Below are 19971 nucleotides of genomic sequence, written 5' to 3'. Positions count from 1 at the left end.
TCCTGCCTAATAACAATAACATGTCAACCATAATTTGACAGTGGTTCCGCAATTGATTTGGACCTAAAAAGATCATGCTTTTGCGACCAACAATTTCGCATTTCGCAGACAATTTGACTCTGGAACTTATATGACCGATCCAAAATCAACAAAGCTTCCTGCTCAACGAGAATCCATAAGTAAATGTTTACTGTACGCAATCTAACTTTTACTTTACAAAGAAACAGTTTCTACGACTTGAAATTGTAACCATTCGGTTACAAAAAAACAACATTTCCGTGAGTTTAGAATTTAAATGGCTTCGGAAGCTACACCAAGGTAAAAATTTAGCTGCCAATTACCAGAATACTTGCATTGCATTTAATTGTTTGACAGTGATCGTAAGGTTTATTATTATGTGCAAATAAAACTTTATGAATCATAATTATATATCTTTTTAATCTAATTTCAGCACAAATCGTTTGTTCGTCTCCGCTTCTATGTGTTCCATCCGAACCTCGCCTCCCCATTTGTATAAGAAAAACTGCAAATATCTTCAACATATGTGCTTCAACAGGAAAAAAGGTACTTGTCTGCGTCGTCTCCTTCCCGAGGCTTGGGTTCGAATCTATCAACTCACACACCATGGAATCTCTCCTAGCAAGAAAAAGAAAAGTGAGAAAAAAGGATGCCGGGGACACTTAAAATGGCATGTCAATTGCTTCGTGATCGGGGGTCCTGTATGCGAAACCAGATTCGTCACTTGAACGTCTGACCACGCTTGCTCTTTGCACTAAGCGGACCAGCGCTTGCACAACTTCGGACATGGGAGGCCGGAATTCAGGCTCCGGCTATGCATAAAAGACAATGTGAATGGTTAGTTTCTAAAAGATGAGAAACGAGATAAAGGTCAAAAAATTAAAGAACTTTGAGCTGAACGTTCCCCCCTCCCTTTACAAGAACCTATTTTATCTTTCCTCGCGGAGATGTGACGAGAAGAAAGAAAAACACGATTATCTTCAATTGTGCGAGCAGCTCGATCTTGTATTTAACCGTTAGTGATGCTCTTAAAGGCCATAAGTGGGCAACTAATTGCTTCTTCTTTATCTAACTACAGTAAAAGAAATCCTGCTAGCATTAATAAAGAAGTTACCTGAACACAAAGCGCAATGACGTCAGCGAAACGTGAAAGAGACTTCGCAGGATACATGCCATTTAAGGCCGGATCAACCATTTTTGCTAGGGCATCTATATCATGTAGTTGGGGAGTAGCCCATCTCACAAGTGACTGTTCTGACCTCGACCTTGAACTAAACATTAGACGAATTCGAGGGAAATGGGAATTATTAATCAACACTTAAAGAACCAAGCAATTTCGAGGAAAAGAAAACATAAACCTGACAATTCAATAACATGGGCCAGACGTACCTGTCTAGTGGCTTCCGACCAGTCAACAGCTCGAGCATCACCACCCCAAAGCTGTAGACGTCACTTTTTACAGTGTATACTCCTGACAAGGCGAATTCAGGAGCACTATAACCAAATGAACCCACCATCTGAGTTGAAACCTGTGAATCATGAAGTTAAATTAATGACTCGAGTACACAACAAAAGCATGAGGACTGAATACTGACTCGCAATCCATAAGAACAATTTAACTTCATTGGTTTTACCTGTCGCTCTGTGTTTGGTGTTAGAGCAGCTAACCCACAGTCAGATAAGTGGGGATTGAGCTCTTCATCAAGTAAAATATTTGCTGACTTGAAGTTTCTATGTACAACAGAAGGTAAGCAAACTTCATGCAAGTACCTGGCAGGAGAATCTTTAACTTAGGAAGTGTTTTTGAGCAATCATTACGCATGTCCCGCACACACCACACACACACACACTCACACAAGCAGACTTAAATTTCGAAACATGTAACATACTCTAAAGCTCGAGCTGTGCCAAGTGCTACCCTAACACGGGCATTCCAATTCAGAGTCTTACTGCCATCTTCAGCAAAATGAAGAATGTCATGCAAGCTCCCATTTCCTATATGCTCATAGACTAGAAGACACTGTCCATGCTCTGCGCAATATCCAGCCAGTGTAACAATGTTTTGATGCCTCAAGCGCGACATATTTGAAATAGCTTCAAGGAAATTATCTTCCTCTTGCAATGATAGTGCTGCATTGTCAATTTTCTTAATTGCCATTATCTACATTACAAAAACAAGACAGAAAAAATTAGTCAATGTGCCACTAGTATAACAGGTGGCATTCCAGGAGAATTCAACCTCAGTAAACCTAGGAGCTCGGGTTGCGAGAATATATGTAGTCATTAGTCAACAGTACTAAGCAAGTGAAGCTAAGTACTACCGAACAGATAAGGCAAGAAGCAGATGGTGGAGATAACTCCATCTAATACTATCAAAGGCCAAAGTCTATATTGCAGGTAACAAACTAAATTTTATCCTAAATTTAGCTTTTTACTTCAGCTGAGATTACATATCTCACTCGCTAAATCGGCAAAAGGTGTGTGTCTATTAAGATTAGTTACACTCCACACAGCAAGGAAAAATAAAATAAAGATACATCCATCAATATTTGTGCCTGCGTTTGTGTCGTGTATGGAGAGAACTAGCTCGGGATCCCAGCAGTTCAGTTCCCACCACAGAAGCTATAACGATGGCAGCACCATCAACAGCTTATAATGTACATCTTTGTTACAGTATCTAATACAGCTTTCACTTTATACATGTGCATATATTATGTAACAATAAACAAATTTACCTTTCCATTAGGGAACTCTGCTCTGTAAACACGTCCAAGAGAACCTTCACCAATAAGAAATTCTTGACTGAAGCTATTAGTTGCTGATTGGAGAGAGGCAACAGTATAAGGAGTAGCAGTGATAGGTGATTTTATCCTTTTTATCGAACCATTTTTACTATGTAACCTATCAACCACCAAAATTTCTGCGGGTGGAGGCATGAGATCAGTTACAGCAGCCGCACTTTTTACCCTCTGCTCTTGCATCTCAGTATTTACTGCAAAATAGAGCAGGGTGCAGCATGTAAATGGTTACAATACTCAAGAGTACAGTCCAATATTTGTAAGAAATAGCGTTAACCTTTCTGCGTCTATTTGGAAAGGGGAAAATGCTTGTATTTACGCTACTAAAAAACAAATCTTGTTTCAAAGAAACCACGTGCCTCTCAAATCATATTGCCAACATATTAAAAAGCCAAGCTTCAAAAGGAGAAGGGAAAGGAAAAGAAGAGGAAAGCGATCTACCATTATTTGTGCGAGCAGAGACATTTCCCCCAGAAGCTCTTGGAATCCTGTCCTCCCTTTTATTTTTGCGTATGCAAAAGGCAAGAGCAAGTAAGACAATGAGAGCAACAAAAACAGAACCCAGAATTATCCCTACCAAAGCACCAATGGCCAGCCCATTTTTTGAAGCATGTGATTGGCCATCAGATCCCTGTGGGGGTGTTCCAGATCCGGAACGACTGCGATTCTTAGTAGATCTTCCTGGGGGAGGTGGGATATATGGTGGTGGTGGAGGAGCAGGACCATTATCAAAACCATTTCCATCAAAACTATTTCAATTTTAAGAACCAAATCAGACACACTGAAAAAGTTGAGCACTAAATTCAGATATGCATTAAGTAAAGAAGGCACTCACATAAAAGTACGAATTGAACTAAGCTCTTGGGGTATCCATCCACTGAAATGGTTGTTGGCAACATTTCTGCTCAAAAAAATGTGCACAACAACAGTATAAGGGTAGGTAGTCGAATGTTAAAGTAAACAAGGAGGGAAAACACCCTTACAAAGTAGTCAAAGGCAAACCCGTCAGAACATTAAGAGTACCAGTCAGTTGATTGTTCTGCATATAGCTGGCACAAATCAAGATGTAATTACAAGTGACTGCAAATAAACAGTAGAATATTCACAAACAGAAATTCCAATAGGAATCAGCACTTTGATAACAAAAACTCACAGGGAAGAAAGATTGGACAATGAACTTAAGGAATTAGGAATATCACTGGTAAAGTTGTTAAGAGATAGATCCCTGCAAGGAAAAGCATTAACGACATCAAGATATTAGAATGATTATGCACAAGAAATGCTAGAGTAAGGTATCTTACAAGGTAGAAAGGCCCGCAAGATGAGCAAAAATGTCACCAATTGACTGGGATAGTGAGTTACGGCTAACATTCCTAAAACCATGGATTTCACAAATACATCAGAACATCCTCATCATGTGTAACGGAACTGCATGAGAATGTTAATGGAACTTCATAAAATTCAATACCGGCAACTTACAAATAACTGAGAGAAACCATGTTGGCAATAGAATAAGGTAAATTTCCAGTGAAGTTGTTCCTTGCAAGATTTCTGTACATACATGCACAAAACAAGAAGGAAAAAGAATAACAATTGAGCATCATAGTAGCAAGGAAAACAACTTCTAAGAACAAAAGAACGAATAAATAAATGATTGAGCATTACAGGCTTGTAAGATTTGGCGGTAGCTGATACGGGATTGTATCATGAAAATTGTTGTCGCTCAAATCACCGATGAACACGAAAAACTTAATATTAGTAACTCAGCAAATCAATTGAAACATATAGAATTTATTGCAAAACCCCAAAAACAAATCATAAGAAAAACAGAGCAATAGAATTCTCACAGTTTTAACAATGATAGCAGGTCGGAAAGCAAGTATCCAATAGTTCCACTGAGACCTAACCCGGAAACCTCTCTGGTATAACAACAATATGACACATTAACAAAGTCAATGAACCAACTCAATTAATTGAATAAACTTCAAAACCAGCCACATTTTCGAAACATAGAATCGTACACTGAAACAACAGCTGAGCCCTCACAAGTTACCCCCTTCCATGACTCTCCACACGGATCACCGCCACTACTTTTCCAACCGGTTAGCTGAGAAGGACTGTTTACTGAGGTGTACAATACCTGAAGTGCTCGAACTGCAAAGCAAAGAACATCACTTTTGAAAAAAGCACACCAATTTCTCACAAAAGCCTAGCTACTTATTTCCTGCCTTCATTTGCTATCTGGTAAGATAAATCTAAAACTTCAAAAATGGGGAAAAGTTTCAAGCTTTGATTCCTCTATGCAATTAGGCGAACTCCTCTGAGCTGAATTTAGCCAAGTTATGATGAAATTTCTCATTTTCCACTAACCAAATCAACATCATATGTAAAAAAAAAAAGAAGCAAAAAACACCTGCATTTTTTTAATTGCCTATAATTTGTTCCCTTCTCAGCAGCCAAACAAGGCCTAAGGGGTTCATCTTTGAAGAAAAAAAAAATACATCAACAGATCACAAAATCACAAAACCCCAAAGTCAAAGACTCGAAAGTCCATTTTCCATAAAAAAAAAATCAATATTTCCAATCAAAATCATAAAACAAAACCAACCCAGAATCGAAGCTCAAAACTTTTATTTAATAAAAAGAATTTTACTGAGAAAATTATTGAAAATAGATAAATAATGAGAAAATACCATCAGAAGCATCGGTGGTGCCACTAACGAGAGGCAGAGCAGCCAAAGTCGAGGCGATTAGCACGAACTCAGTGAGCCAGCGAGTCACAGAGAGCGAGTCAGCAGAAGGGTGATCAGCCATTGCAGTGTTGGAAGCACAGAGAAAGGGGGAGAGAGTGTAGTGTGTTCAGGTGAGGTGGGGCGCATGCAGGAGGACCATGGAGGCGCAGGGGAAGAAGAAGAAGAAGAAGAAGCAGCAAAGAGAAGTATTTCGTAGCAGTATTAGTTGGAGTAGGAGATCGCCACCAGCAATGAGAGTCATTGCCATTTAAACAAAAGAGTCAGAGTCTCTCTGGGAGATTCGAAGCTTGAGTAATTAACCAAAATTATAAATAAATAAATAAAATGTTACTGTGCATGCATTGTGTCGGCGAAAAAAAGGAAAATATTAAAAAATATGGGAAATGAAATTAAAAAAAAGATGGAAACAGAGGTTTGGTATTTTGGAGTGGGCGAGTAACGTTTGACTCTTTTGTGGGAGGTCTCTTTCTTACTACTTTTATTATCATTTGGAGTTTCTTCGTTTCTCAGTTGTCACTGGTTTTTTATCATCTGCTTTTTTGCCTATCTTTTTGGTCAACTCTGACTTGGCTTTTTCCACGTGTGCAGTGGCGGATGCATTGAAGGGCAGGGTCACCCTTCGAACTTTGATGAACGTTCATGGATACCTTGGATGCTAATTTTCCGAACTTCGGTGAATGTTCATGGATACCTTGGGTGCTGCACTTTTGAAGATTAAAGTTGGCTTCATACATGCCCTCCCACTGACTTCAGGCCTACCAATACTCGGTAAATGTTCATGGATACCTTGGGTGATGCCCCTTGCATACATTAACAGATGTGCAATATGTCTTTCCAAATGACTTTAGGTCTACTAAGACTCGATGAAATGACGATATGCATGCTATTTCTGGTATAAAAAAATTGAGCGCTATTCTTACTGACCCCCCTAATTTTATTTCTTGGATCCTCCACTACTTGTGTGTGATTAATTTGAATGATAGAAAATGACTTATTTTGACAGTATCTTAAACTAATCACGTAATTGTTATATGCCTAACTTATTTATAGATAATACGTTATTAACTTAACATACTTTTCTAGTGGCGTTCTATTGCAAGTAAGTTTTTTCTGTATTAAGAAAAAAGTTTTGATGGGATCATTACGCTCATTTAAAAAGATAAACTTGCATTAGGATAGGATGACCGTGCGGGCTCATGGATTTGTATGAGGAGACAATCATAAATGCAGAACAATATCTTGTGTGTACAGCCATAATATGTAGCCTCGTTCTCAATCAGGTGGGGTTCATGGGTATGGATGAGAGAAAAGATCATTTACATGCTCTCCTTTTGTGTATATAATCGCATAACCACGTAATGTAATAGGTGGATGATATGAATTTACTCAAATATAAGTAAGTCATCTAATAGAAAAAAAATAATATCGCATCATGTGTTACTACTCTCACAATAAAAAAACACTTGGGTGATGCCATTAATAACAACTGCTGCATAAATAACATGATCAAACCATCTCACTTAAAATCTGCTTATGAAATCAACTTACATAATACGAGAATATTGTATCGCAACGCCATGCTAATCTTTGATCTTTATAGAATTGGTCTTCGAGGCATTATTTATTATGCGAATCACAAAAAAAGTTAACATTATTTGAAAATAAAGTGGACTTGCTAATCATGAAAGTCCTACTTCAAATAGTATGGGTTTTTTACGTTTTAAAAAGTCCAATTTCTACTGTAGTTTTACTACCGTTTGAAGTGACCCTAAGAAAACGATGCAGCCATAAATTATCATCGAAATTGTTATCGGTATTTTGAAAATTTTCATTTTACAATTCAAACATTTTTATATTTAAAAAATATACTTATAAGAAGTACAAAATAATATTTTTAAAGTACCAATAATAACAGTTTCTAAAAAAATATGTAAAAAAGGATAATGGACCGTTAAAGTCGTTTCTCAATCATAAAAGAAAAGTGAAATTGAATGTTGTGTTGTGAGCCTTGAAGAACTAAAGGGGACTTGTATAGACCTTCCAAGTTTTATTCCATGAACGGGAAGGCAATGAACTGCCCGTGATCTACCTTTAGATTCCTTCAACAGTTCATGTTAACGGTTCATAACATGGACATGATAATTTGCGAGTGCGAGAATCATACTCCAATGTAATGCTCTTAGTTTATATGTTATATATAACAGTGAACGACGTTGGTAATATATATCAATACTTGTAGTATAATATTGACACATCTGTATATACGTAGATTCAACAACATGTAACGGTGTGATAATTAATTCGAACAAAGGGAGGAAGAGACAGAGGGAGCAGATTTCCTTGTTGACTGCCTAAAATTTATGACTTATTTTCATGATTGGTAGGTTAACAGAATAAAGAACTTTTTCTTACTCCTTCCAAATGAAGTAATATTCTCTCTCCTTCTATTTTCATCATCTTCCCTCCTATGCTCTCACATATTGTTTTTTATCTTATTGTCTTTATAAAAAAATCAATATAAAATGTTAACGTGGGTAAATCATAACAGTTCAAATATGAGAAAAGGGAAGGGGAGAGAATCCTCCTTCCTGGACGATCCCATTATCTAATTTTCATAATATTTATTCTAAATCAACCACTTTCTGTTAACTAGATTAATATTAATTTCCAACAATTCGTTAACAGTGCTCAATCTTCTACAAAGAAAAGAGAATCACCACAGTGTATTCCATTAATTCCAACATGTCTGATCTGCATTGTTAGTCACGTTGCAGATGTTCCCCACTTAATAATAAAAATTAAATTAAATTAAGATTATGAGTTCGTTCGGAAGTTTGTTTAAAATGATTAAAAATGTTTTTTTGACAAAATTGATTTTGGATTTCAAAATCATTAAGTATTTTTTTGGTGTTTTTTGTAAAAAACATTTGAAGTACTTTTCCAGGATTCACTTAGATTTTTACCAATAATTAGTTTAAAAAACATCTTCATCAACAGAGCGTTCAATCATTTTAAAAGCGCTTACGAGCCCTATAATGTAACACTAATAAGAAATAGGTTGCAACAACAATTAGTCGAGAAAGCGAGAATAACTTACATGTCACACATTGTTACTTAGCATACGAAAGTGACAATACATGGACCCGGATCTTCTTCGGATCCAAAGAATCTGACCCTATGGATCAAATGATCTGGACCGTTGAAATTGATCTAACGGCTACAAATAGGAGAGCTCCCTAAAAGTTGTAATAATTGTAGTCGTTTGATCAAATTTCAACGGTACAGATCATTTGATTCTTAGATTCAGATTTTTTTGAGTTCGAAGAGGATCCGGGTTCCTGCATGACATGAAAGTATTTCCCTCAAGAATTGTCCACATCCCATCAACCAAACAAGGCCATTTATGGTACAGAAACTTGCCGCTATATCTGTTCCCAATCAGTATGGCCCGCACTGCATGTGAATTTCATGTAATTTTCTACGTACTATTAAATTATGCACTTGTGTGTACTGATGACGACTAAGAATAAACACAATTTTGAGTTTGGACGATTGTATTTATAGCACATTTACTAATTCGTAATCAAATTGTGCGGAATTGATTTGAGGAGGAATTTGATTGATGAGGAATTGAAATGAGATGGAATCAGAATCAGATTCATGTTGAAGTTGTTTACTAAATTTGTCAGGAATCGGAATAGAATTCCATAAAGCTGTTTACTAATTTAGCAGAATCAGAATATAAACCAGTATGATTACTAAAATGCCCTTGTCTTAAATCAAATATTATATATATATATATATATATATATATATTTTTTTTAATAAAATTTGATATAGTATATAATAGTAAGAAAAAAATTAAATTTCTTTTTTATTTCATAGACATACTAAAATGATTTTGTTTATTTTTTTTTATAAATTTAAGTATTAACTTTAATGTCTAAATTTTCTCGCTCAAGTTGTAGTTTTTTATCTTCGGCATATGTATAGAGTTGTGCATAATGTAAATGAGCATATAATTATGCTTAATGAGTTAGAAGGACATGGGTTGGGTGAAAAGAAATGAGTTGGGTGAAAATATAAAATAAGCTGGGTCAAAAGAAAAATAAGTCTAGGGTTAAAAGGATAATCTTGGAAATAATGAAAGTAAGTGAGGGCATAAAGGGAAAAAAATTATCATTCCAATTGCTTGGGCAATCTAGAATCCAAATACCTTGTATATGCTGGGAATCCAAATCCTCCAATTTAAGGAATTGGATTCCATTTTTTGTGTGGGCCCACACACTTTTAATTCCTCCCAATTTTAGTAAACACATGTATAATCTGTAATCGGAATCGGATTCCTTATTCTCATTCCGATTACGAGTTAGTAAACGCGCTATTAGTGTTACTTCAAGGACAATCAAGCGAGAATAATTGTTCGAGCGTAAAGTTACTGTTAATTGTTGATCCAAATGATTTTTTTTTTTTGGTACTCGCTTGTGCCGTATGTGTTATTACTGTTAGTCGTGACGCAAGTGAGTTTCCGGTGACAACCTATACAAAGTTGAGAAAAAGCCATAAATAATATTCAACTTATATTCACAATTTAGAAATCGAAGCAAGCAAAGAATAATCCGGCACCAGTTGTCATTGCATCCACTTTGTTTGTCATTTTATTAAGTTCTAAGTAAGATATGCCTTAGATACTAGTCCACTGTCCACGTGACCACCATCATCCACCATTATTCCAAGTTCTGTATACTACACCTGGCTTTATAAATATGTGTGTATATAAGTATGTATGTACACACACACATTTGTGACTTTAAAGTTTTGTCAAGTAAATATAAGATTGTTTATGATAGATGTTTTTTCGACTTTCGTAATGCGGGAAGTCTTATTGGTCAGTTTTATCAAGTAAATATAAGACTGTTTATGATAGATGTTTTTTCGACTTTCGTAATACGGGAAGTCTTATTGGTCTGGAGTAGCCCTTTTGTGTGTGCGTGTGATAGACTTTTTTTCGACTTTCGTAATGCAGGAAGTCTTATTGGTCTGGAGTTGCCTTTGTGTGTGTGTGTGTGTGTTGCCGACTATACAATAAAGGCACAAATCAAATACTGTGGACTTCCAACTTTATGAGCATTTCATTGTATTGAATACTCAATAAACATGTGTTTATTTTCATACCAAATTGCTTGTGCAAATACTGTGGACTTCCAACTTTATGAACATTTCATTGTATTGAATACTCAATAAACATGTGTTTATTTTCATACCAAATCGTCAATAAAGTTGTCCTCATTTGCTACAACTAATATGACAGAGATCTACTTTGGATCTCATCATCTAGAGCATAAGGACCAATCAATCCAGACCATTCAAATTGAATATGATGGTCTCCATCCATTAACTAATTCCGCTAACCCACCTCACACAAAATAAGGACTCCAATTTACAAACCAAGAGCTCATATTTCTTGGTCATTAGGCCCCAGACACTAAGGTTCATAAAGGATCCAAATTCCAACTAATAAACTACAATAGTTTTTTTTTTTTTTTGTTGGAGGTAATAAACTACAAGTTAGACAATTGAAACTATAAAAACCAAAGCCATTGGGTTGAAGCCCAATTAAGCTTTGGTCCAGTCCAGTGTTATAATCAAGGAGGCCTCTAATTTTCGGTGACCCGGATCCAAAGGACGAGAATTAGCCCAATCCAACGTAAGAGAAGTCTGGCAACTTTTAAGGCCGCGTTTGGATTGCGAAGAAAACTTAAGGGACTTTTACTGGTGATTTTACAACAGAGCGTGGTTAACCAAACGCCGTCTAATTCCAATGGAAGACAATCGAGCGGACGACTGGTTCAGCATGGAAGCGAAAAGCTCAATGCCTCGAGCAATAAGAGGTTTATTATTTTTATTATTATTTTTTGAATTTATACGGTTTTTTTGTTACTCTAAAAGCTTGAATTTTTATATTTTGAATGCGCTTGTGAAATTCCAAATTTTTTTCTAATGCGACTGTGTGCCAGGTATATTAATACATTGTTGTTAAGTGAAATTAGTGAAATTGGAGTAGCATGTAATTGGCAATGACATAACTTTTTTTTAATTAAAACAATAACGTCACATCTATTTCAACATTGCGTGTAATTGGCAATGACATAACTAGTTTTACACCCTTATGAAATGCTATTAACAACTTTTTGTTTCTTTGACTATAGATTTAATTTTCCTCGCAGGAGGCATTATATTTGTTGTATAATATGATGGATAAAGTGAATCAAATTCACCCTAATGCATGGATATGCAAAGTCTGAGTTTTCTTACCGTGGATTAGATGGTCGAAAGAATCAACTGGATGGGCTGACAGGTCAGAGAAGGGCCTCCATCAAAGTGGAGGCATTATGGTGAACTATGTTTACAGGTAGTGGCGGATCCAGGAAATAATATTAGTGGAGTCAGTAAGAATAGTGTGCGTAACACGTAATTTTTTTTAATGGAAATAGCATGCATATTGTCATTTCATCGAGTCTTAGTAGGCATGAAGTCATTTGGAAAGACATATTGCACACATGTTCATGCCTCATTTGCGTGGGTAACTAACATGTTCCAAGGCTGCTTTCATATGAATGCTTAACAAAGAAACACACTTATCTTGAACACATTAACATTGTTTGATATCATTGCATCTCATTAATATGTTTGTCCAAGAATGATGATGTTTTGTTATTATTTGAGATCACCATTTCATTTACTTTGCATTTTTGGATAATTTTTTACTTTGTTTTTTTTTCTATGTAATCACAACTAACAAACAAGCCAAAGGTGAATAGTATTAGGACTAGACTGTAAAGGGGCGACATCTCTCTAATGCATTTTATCAAGCAATTGAAGGGCATATATGAAGGGCAACTTCAACCTTTAAAAGGGCAGTACCCAAGTCATTCATGGACATTCACCAAAATTCGGAGGGTCAGCACTTAAATTATCCCTAGACATTCACTGAGTTCGAGAAATTAGCTGACCCCCTGCCCCTCAATGAATCCGCCCCTGTTTATAGGTAACCAAAACCAACCTTTTCTTTTTAGCTCATAGATTTCAATCTGAGTAGAACATCTCAAATGTTAACATTAAGCAATGATATTACTGATACATGGTTGTAGATTGGGGCAAATTGAAGACTATGCTCAGTCGTATTTTTAGTACAGGGCTCATCCGTACTTCTAGTGATCTTGGCGGCTACTTTTAAGCAATTAGTCGTGTACAGAAGTGACACCTTAATAATTTAGTTACCGTAAGAAATGCCTCACATGTTCATGCGTGTGAGAAAAGATGCTTTAGACCCAATGTTGTAGTCGGAAATTATTCGGTGGATAGGCTAAGTTAAAATTATTACTACGAAATCAAATTTTTAATTCTATGTTGCCTACATAAAATTATATAATAGTAAAAACTTGAATGTAGTAATTTAAAGCAAAAATTTTATGCTATGTTTTCTAGCCTTCAAAACTTTCAACTGAATAAAATAAGGAACAATTTGTGATATGGAAGTTTTAATTTATTACTATTAAATATAATATTGATTAAAGTGATGAATTTATTTAGGGGTGTGCTATCCACACACCCCATTTTACTTTTCACACACCCTTTAATAATTTATGTCCATTGATCTTCTTCAATTCATCTGATCCGACGGTTAAAAATTAAAAAAGTGTGTGAGAAGTAAAATGGGGTGTGTGGATATCACACCCTTTTATTTAACATCTATTAACTTTTATTATTCTTAAAAACAGTCTTACTAATAAAAAAAATTTCATTTATTAAGTGGAATATGACAATTAAAAATCATAAACTAACCAAAAAGTTAATATTTTTAAGCTTGAAGAACCAAACTCTCCCTATGCTATAGCCTAGGAGAGCCTTGTACTTGGCTCCGTGCTCTTGCTTAGACCCTACATTTCCATGGAAAAATGCTTGTATAATCCATTTTGGTGAAGATTGTAAGACTTGAAGCCCTCTAAACATGAGTATGATTCTCTTCTCTCTTTTTTTCCCTCTCATTCCCTTCCCTCCTATTTAAACGGTCATGGTTAAGTCACGTCAACATCTTTTATTAATTTTTTTATAAAAAAAGAAAGACAAAATAGAGAATGTGAAATGAAGTGATGGAAGAGGATGGAAAAAGGAGATGAGAGAATCCTAGTTCCTCTAAACAAGAGGTCAAAATTACATATTCTGTATATTGTTGCAGGGCTCGAACATCATGTCATATTGTAGATTGTAGTTCAAGATTGCTGGCAGTTAAATATAATACAGAAGTAAATAAGGTACTCCCTGATTTGCATCTGGTAATTTGAAAGCAACTGTAATCGCATACATTTTTTATCGAACGTTAGTAGTAACAAATTAAATACGGCGTTGCTGTAACTGTTGAAACATATACAGAATAGAGTCCCACGTCGGAAACCTGCTTCATCTTTATGTACTGATTCGATCGCGTCAATTCTCACTTCCCCTGTTCACCTTCCACATGACTTATTTCTAGGACATAATCTCTCATGAGCCTCGTATTGGATTCATCCACCATCTACAAAAACAAAAGAATGATAAATGATCGAGAATCATAAAAAGGGTAACTTTTCTCTTTATCCCTATAGTTTTAAGCCGGTAAAATAAGTAGCCACTTTATATAGGCTGGATAATTTTTGCACGGTTCGTTAATCAGACACAAAACGATTTGAAAATAACAGGTTTGAATCAACCCATTAACGATTTGGATCTTTCTCGGATCACCTGTTAAAAACCTATTAACGGGTCAGATCATTTTCAGATAACCCGATAAGAATCTGATAAGATATTTTTTTCCAGACCTAGGCAATAGACATAACAATTTCTTGCATGATCTGTTAACCAAACATGAAAAGACACGACTCATTAATGAATCGGGTCGTTATTGAGACACTAGATAAGAACTCGTGAAGATAACGAGTTTGACAGGATATGACTCATTAAGATAACGAATAAACATAAAAACGATATGAACACGATAAACATAATCCGTTTGCCAGACCTACTTTCCCGTGACATAGGGGATAAAATAAAACGAAAGGTAATAATTCCTGACCTTGAAGGCTAATCGCTGCAGGTTGTCCCACTCGAAATCATTTTTACAGTATGCAGATCGAACCTGGACACAAAAAATAGCCCCCATATTCAAATTTGTCATTGTCAACAAGTTGTGGATTATAAAACAAATAAAATAAGCATCCAAATTGCCTTAATTCACAAGTCATGGACTGACCTCTAGGATGCGCAAAGCTGCCATGTGGATGCCACATAAATAAAAAATATACCCACATTGTCAAAAGTCAGATTAGGTTAGTAATCTGCCCATGAAACGAACGTCTGTTTTTCTTATCGTTGTTAACAAAATTCCTCAACCTATTGATAATATTTTTAAAAATATCGATGTGTCCATTTTTAAAAGAGATTTTTCAGTGTGATCGGAACATTAAGCGGTACATCACGTGTCAGTATATAAATGGTGGAATATATGTGTTAAAAAGTTAATAATTTAAAAAATAAAAATTCTCACCACTTACGTAAAAATACTTGGTGTACCACACCATCGCACTTAAAAATTTATCCATCTCTAACAAAAAGCAGACGTTCTGCATATAATTTACGTAGCAGGAGTTTAGCAGCTGTTGGATATGGACATACCTAGACCCTTATGCCTGGAAGATTCTCTCATCAGATTGGCACAGAATTGGTCTCCATCATTCAACGAGTTCCTACTCAGAAATTCCATCAGCTCTTCGTATGCCTCCGTGTTGTAACTCTGCTCTGAGAAATTTACTGTTAACAAATATATACTACCGAAAATACATATAAAATCGATGAAGAAATTAAGAACAAGGGAAAGGAGGAGGAAAGAACCTCAAGCTGAGCACAGACAATGCTAACTGCAACATAAGTGAAGAAACTGTGGAGGTTGTTGGCCGCCTTTGCTTCCGGCGACGCTTCTCCAAATCCTGCATATGACATGTCGAAAAATTAAAACGCATAACAATATCCCAAGTGAATAACGCACTGTCACGTGAAACGACATCGGATACTAACAGGAATGCCAGCATCCACGTTGCAGGTAACTTCTTGTCAACAAATATAGGTGTGGAGCAAACGTAAATTTACTGAAGTACCCACCAGGAACATACATCTTGTGGCAGTGCATGCGAGGGGGACGAGAGGCTCTTGGTTTGGAATTGGATAGCCAAGAAGGATTGTAAGGTAAATTGCTTCTGTTGGGTTTTTGTGGGAAAACAGAAGGGAGCTGAGAGAGTGGGAGTATTGCCGCAGAGGATTCCATGGATAACTAGGAGCAGAACAGAGCAGAGCAGACAGAACTGGGATTTCTCAATGATCAGATATTTGGGAAAAACAAAATATCTTCAAGTTCAAGCTACCACAAGTCCAGCTCCACGGTCCAAAATATCTATGAGAGCCTACCTGGCACGCAAGTAGGAGTTTTGATATCCATTTGTGGAGCCCACCTGTTCAAGTTTTTCTATCCTATTTAGCGAATAATTCTGTGATACTGGCATTCCGTATCAATAATTCTATGTTATATGTGTTGTTTGTACCATACTTGATCAATTCTGAAATTACTGAGCACCGATCAACGTTATACCGTTAAGGATCTAGAAGAGTTTCCTTCCAACCAGGAGGCCAATCATAGCACGACACATGTCGACACCAGAAGCCAATCATAGCGCAACACGTGTCAACATCAGAAGCCAATCACAACACGACACGTGTCAATGTCAAAATGAAACTAGAAACTCTCTTCTATAAATAGATATCATTCTCTCACAATATTTCCTAATGTTATTTGTACTAAATCATTCACTAGTACTCACTAAAGGAGTGCTTGAACCTGTGTACTTGTGTAAACCCTTCACAATTAATGAGAACTCCTCTACTCCGTGGATGTAGCCAATCTAGACGAACCACGTACATCTTGTGTTTGCTTCCATGTCCCTATCCATTTACTTACTTATCCACACTAGTGACCAGAGCAATCTAACGAAGGTCACAAACTTAACACTTTCTGTTGTACCAAAATCCTTGCTAATTTTATACATCAACATATGTATTTCTGTTTATATAACATTATCTAATTAGCAAGGTACACTATGATGACAGTGTATGCGTGTCATGAAAGTGAAAATCTCTGCGTAAAGCGGGAGCCTTGTGCACTGGTTAGGACCTTTTTTTTTTTAAACATACTCGGCAAGAGGTTAACTTGCATTATAATTATTTTATTCATTACTATACTCCTTAGAAACCATAAAAAGTCAACTGAGGGGCGCCCAACCACACCATTTACAGAGAGCCTCACACAAAAACACATGATTTTTGTATTTTAGCTCCATTCAATTCTACTCTAGTCCATGCGATGTGAGAACTATCCTAATCAGACAGTCTTGTCGAAATTTCTGTCATAAGTTAAAATAGTTTTTAGTATCATAAGCTAAATATAGTTTTTGGTACACTTGCAAGAGATTAGAACTCAGATGAGCCATGATGTATTTAATTCTCCTAATTGTCATTAATAAATCGTATGCATGACAATTGCAGCGACTGGCAATATATTAGACAAATATACCGGATTTGGTTTTATTCCGTCTTTCGCTAGGTCTTTTACTCTCGTTCATAGAAAACACATGGACGATTTTCAGACGTGCTCAAACAATAATTAGAGAATAATTGAAGAGATTATCTGATAATTTCTGGGAATTAAAAGACAAATAACACAGTTGCATCTGTGGATGCATGTTTTGTCGAAGATACTAGACAAGAGTCTACGTGAATGGAATGGGACAACTGCTAATCAATCATATGGGGGACTTGATTTAGCTTTCTGGTGAGTAATCCCAGGTCCAAAGATGCTCATATACACATTATCTTATTTTTGTGGCCATAACGTTTTGTATATTCATTCATTAATCGGATGTTCGTTCAATATAGCATCAATTTCAATGTCATTGATTTTAACAAAAATTTCCAAAGACTGGACGCATTGAGATAATCTCACATCTACTCAATTTTCTTCAACTTTTACTCTATTTATTGACATGATTGTTTATTTAGGTATGCTCGATCAATATGGCGATGCTTCTCCAAAATGTTTACGCCTTTGGTGTCGTTCTTTGTGAACTAATATCTGCCAAGGAAGCTGTTGTCAGGACAAATGAATATGTTGCTGAATCAAAGGGACTTGTTGATTTGGTAGTTTTTCCTCCCCTACTTAATTTCCAATAAGTAAAACCCCAGAAAAAGGTTTCCATAATCTGAGTGACAAGAAAACATACTTAATGTGATGCAGTTCGAAAATGTTCTTAATCGGCCTGATCCAAGAGAAGATCTTGGTAAACTTGTTTACCCCAGACTCGGGGATTATTGTCACCTTGAGCTCAATCTGTAAGGTAAAATCTCATGTCGGAATGCAGATTTTATTATGTCTAGACTTAAGCTACAGTAATCTTTTTTCTTATTAGCAATGCAACGCTGGCTTTTCGGGTGGCACAACTTGTGAAAGCTTGCACACAAGAAACCCTCAAATGAGACCGAACATGAGATCGATTGTGGCTGCGCTGATGACGCTTACATCGTCCAAGGATGATTGGGATGTCCGTTCGTTTTACGAAAGTGAAGCTGATCTAGTTAATCTAATGTCAGGGAAGTAGTACGTAGAACATCAAGCTTATTAGACATGCCTAGACAAAGTGACCTCAGAAGAACAAAAGTCCTAATCCTTCTTCTTTCAGAATGCCAATCATCCGCAGTATCTTAAGCCGATCATGTCCATAGTGTTAATTATGTTTCCATTTGATGAAAATTTCATGCTCAGCTATACTAATGTACTATTGTGCTTCTTGAACTCATTCTCTTCCTCTCCTTGATCGGTCGCATACATCGTATGATAGTAAAATTGGAAGGAAAATTCTAAAAATAGGAGACCTCACGAGGTTTTATATGCAAGGGGTCTCAATACAATTATTAGCAGACCACCTACTTTTGGGTGGTAGAATATTATTGTACTCCTTAGATGTGAGAGCCACACATCATTATTTTGGCTTGCATATTAAGCCAAACTACATCAAATTATCTAACGATTAATCTCAGTTTGGGAGAAGCCCACCTGCAAATACAGGTGCAGAAACTGCAAACTTTCATATACTCAAAGCATGGCATGCATGTTACGAGTGAAACATTTTAGACTTCATATGAGCAAACCAATATAGTACTGTACGTTGTGTGCACGTTCATGTTACATGCTTCCTACATTTTCAAATGACTCAATTAATATCATTTTAACGAATTATTTTTGTACACGTGTTATATTATGATATGATTTACAAATAAAAAAAATGACGCGACGAGAAGAAAAAAAAAAAGGGATCTGCACAAAATCAAAGCTTGAAAGCTTGATAATATTTAAAGCATACTTTCTTGAACTGACCAAAAGAAAAGCACTACTTTCTTGTCAAAAAAGACTCAATCAATGCATTACAACGCTCTCCATTTGTCTAATTATGCTTTGTATAAGTGGATGACCAAATTAAGCAAAGCAAAGCATATATTCTATTAATATATAAAAGGGATGACTGCATGACATTATTTTTTTTCTTACATAAATTGTGATACAAGTTCTGTGGATCTACTTTTAATATATTTCAACGATCCGAATCATTTATTTTTTAAATTTTCTTTTAAAGATTATGTTTACCAAAAATATCAAAATCTCAAATCATATGACCGTTGGTTAAGGGTTTCTTTGTAGAACCGAATTCGTCTATTTTATTCACTACAAATGAATGTCTTAATAGTTTTGAATTTGTCTAATTTTTTGCAAAAAATAATTTATGAATGATATTATAGAAGATAAACAATTGTGATCGTTAAGATACATTATGTGTAATATATGCTGTTATATTTGAACCCAATGATGTTGCCGACCATTCAATCCAAAACTTGGAACTATGGAATCAAAGGAAGTAATTATATAGTGCTACTCCTTTTCTTTGACATGTTAATCTTTGAATGTCTACTTTGAATATGACGTGGTCATCAATCTAATTCGCTCATAATAATAAAATAAGATGCACAAGTCCAAAGGTGTGTGAAAAGTATTCCAATATTTTTACTCTTTCAACATGACTTGTTTAGTGATTATAAATAAATAAAGTTAAAGTGGATTAAAATTTAAAAAACAATATTTGCTGCATTAGATAAAAGAATTAATTGAAAAATAATTTCTAACTAAAGCTTTGGTTCTTGAATTTAAAATTTGTGATTTTTGGTATTGTGAGAAGCACACAAACACTTTCTAAAATGAGGATGTGTTTCCT

General features: G+C 35.7%; 2 protein-coding genes across 2 annotated transcripts; both read right to left on the bottom strand.

The window, feature by feature from the left end:
* Window positions 1–325: 325 nt before the first annotated feature.
* LOC126586396 (protein STRUBBELIG-RECEPTOR FAMILY 8-like) lies at window positions 326–5865 on the bottom strand. The gene is made up of 16 exons (XM_050251233.1): window positions 5510–5865; window positions 4838–4970; window positions 4664–4735; window positions 4482–4547; window positions 4296–4367; window positions 4118–4189; window positions 3970–4041; window positions 3800–3865; window positions 3652–3717; window positions 3258–3565; window positions 2754–3010; window positions 1908–2179; window positions 1653–1788; window positions 1408–1547; window positions 1133–1289; window positions 326–830 (listed from the first exon to the last, which is right to left on the bottom strand). Exons 1-16 carry the CDS (start codon window positions 5628–5630, stop codon window positions 681–683), a joined length of 2160 nt encoding a protein of 719 aa, XP_050107190.1. The 5' UTR covers window positions 5631–5865; the 3' UTR covers window positions 326–680.
* A 7881-nt stretch (window positions 5866–13746) lies between these two features.
* Window positions 13747–16015, bottom strand: LOC126584766 (chaperonin-like RBCX protein 1, chloroplastic). Its single transcript, XM_050249107.1, has 6 exons — window positions 15764–16015; window positions 15497–15591; window positions 15281–15398; window positions 14859–14875; window positions 14682–14744; window positions 13747–14144 (listed from the first exon to the last, which is right to left on the bottom strand). The coding sequence occupies exons 1-6, from the start codon at window positions 15924–15926 to the stop codon at window positions 14064–14066; spliced, it is 537 nt and encodes a 178-aa protein (XP_050105064.1). The 5' UTR covers window positions 15927–16015; the 3' UTR covers window positions 13747–14063.
* Between the last annotated feature and the right edge of the window lie 3956 nt (window positions 16016–19971).

Source organism: Malus sylvestris, chromosome 10, assembly GCF_916048215.2.
Source record: "Malus sylvestris chromosome 10, drMalSylv7.2, whole genome shotgun sequence".
NCBI lineage: Eukaryota > Viridiplantae > Streptophyta > Magnoliopsida > Rosales > Rosaceae > Malus > Malus sylvestris.
Note: the sequence above shows the minus strand (reverse complement) of the source record. Positions and strands in the feature narration are given on the sequence as shown.

Coding starts and splice junctions, on each gene's coding strand:
- LOC126586396 (XM_050251233.1), bottom strand. CDS start 5,630: ATGGCTGATCACCCTTCTGCTGACTCGCTCTCTGTGACTCGCTGGCTC. Junction 4,736..4,837: donor GGCTCAGCTGTTGTTTCAGT/GTACGATTCTAT, acceptor TTGTTATACCAG/AGAGGTTTCCGGGTTAGGTC. Junction 1,548..1,652: donor CACCAAACACAGAGCGACAG/GTAAAACCAATG, acceptor CATGATTCACAG/GTTTCAACTCAGATGGTGGG.
- LOC126584766 (XM_050249107.1), bottom strand. CDS start 15,926: ATGGAATCCTCTGCGGCAATACTCCCACTCTCTCAGCTCCCTTCTGTT. Junction 15,592..15,763: donor CCACAAGATGTATGTTCCTG/GTGGGTACTTCA, acceptor TGTCATATGCAG/GATTTGGAGAAGCGTCGCCG. Junction 14,145..14,681: donor TGCAGCGATTAGCCTTCAAG/GTCAGGAATTAT, acceptor TTGTTTTTGTAG/ATGGTGGATGAATCCAATAC.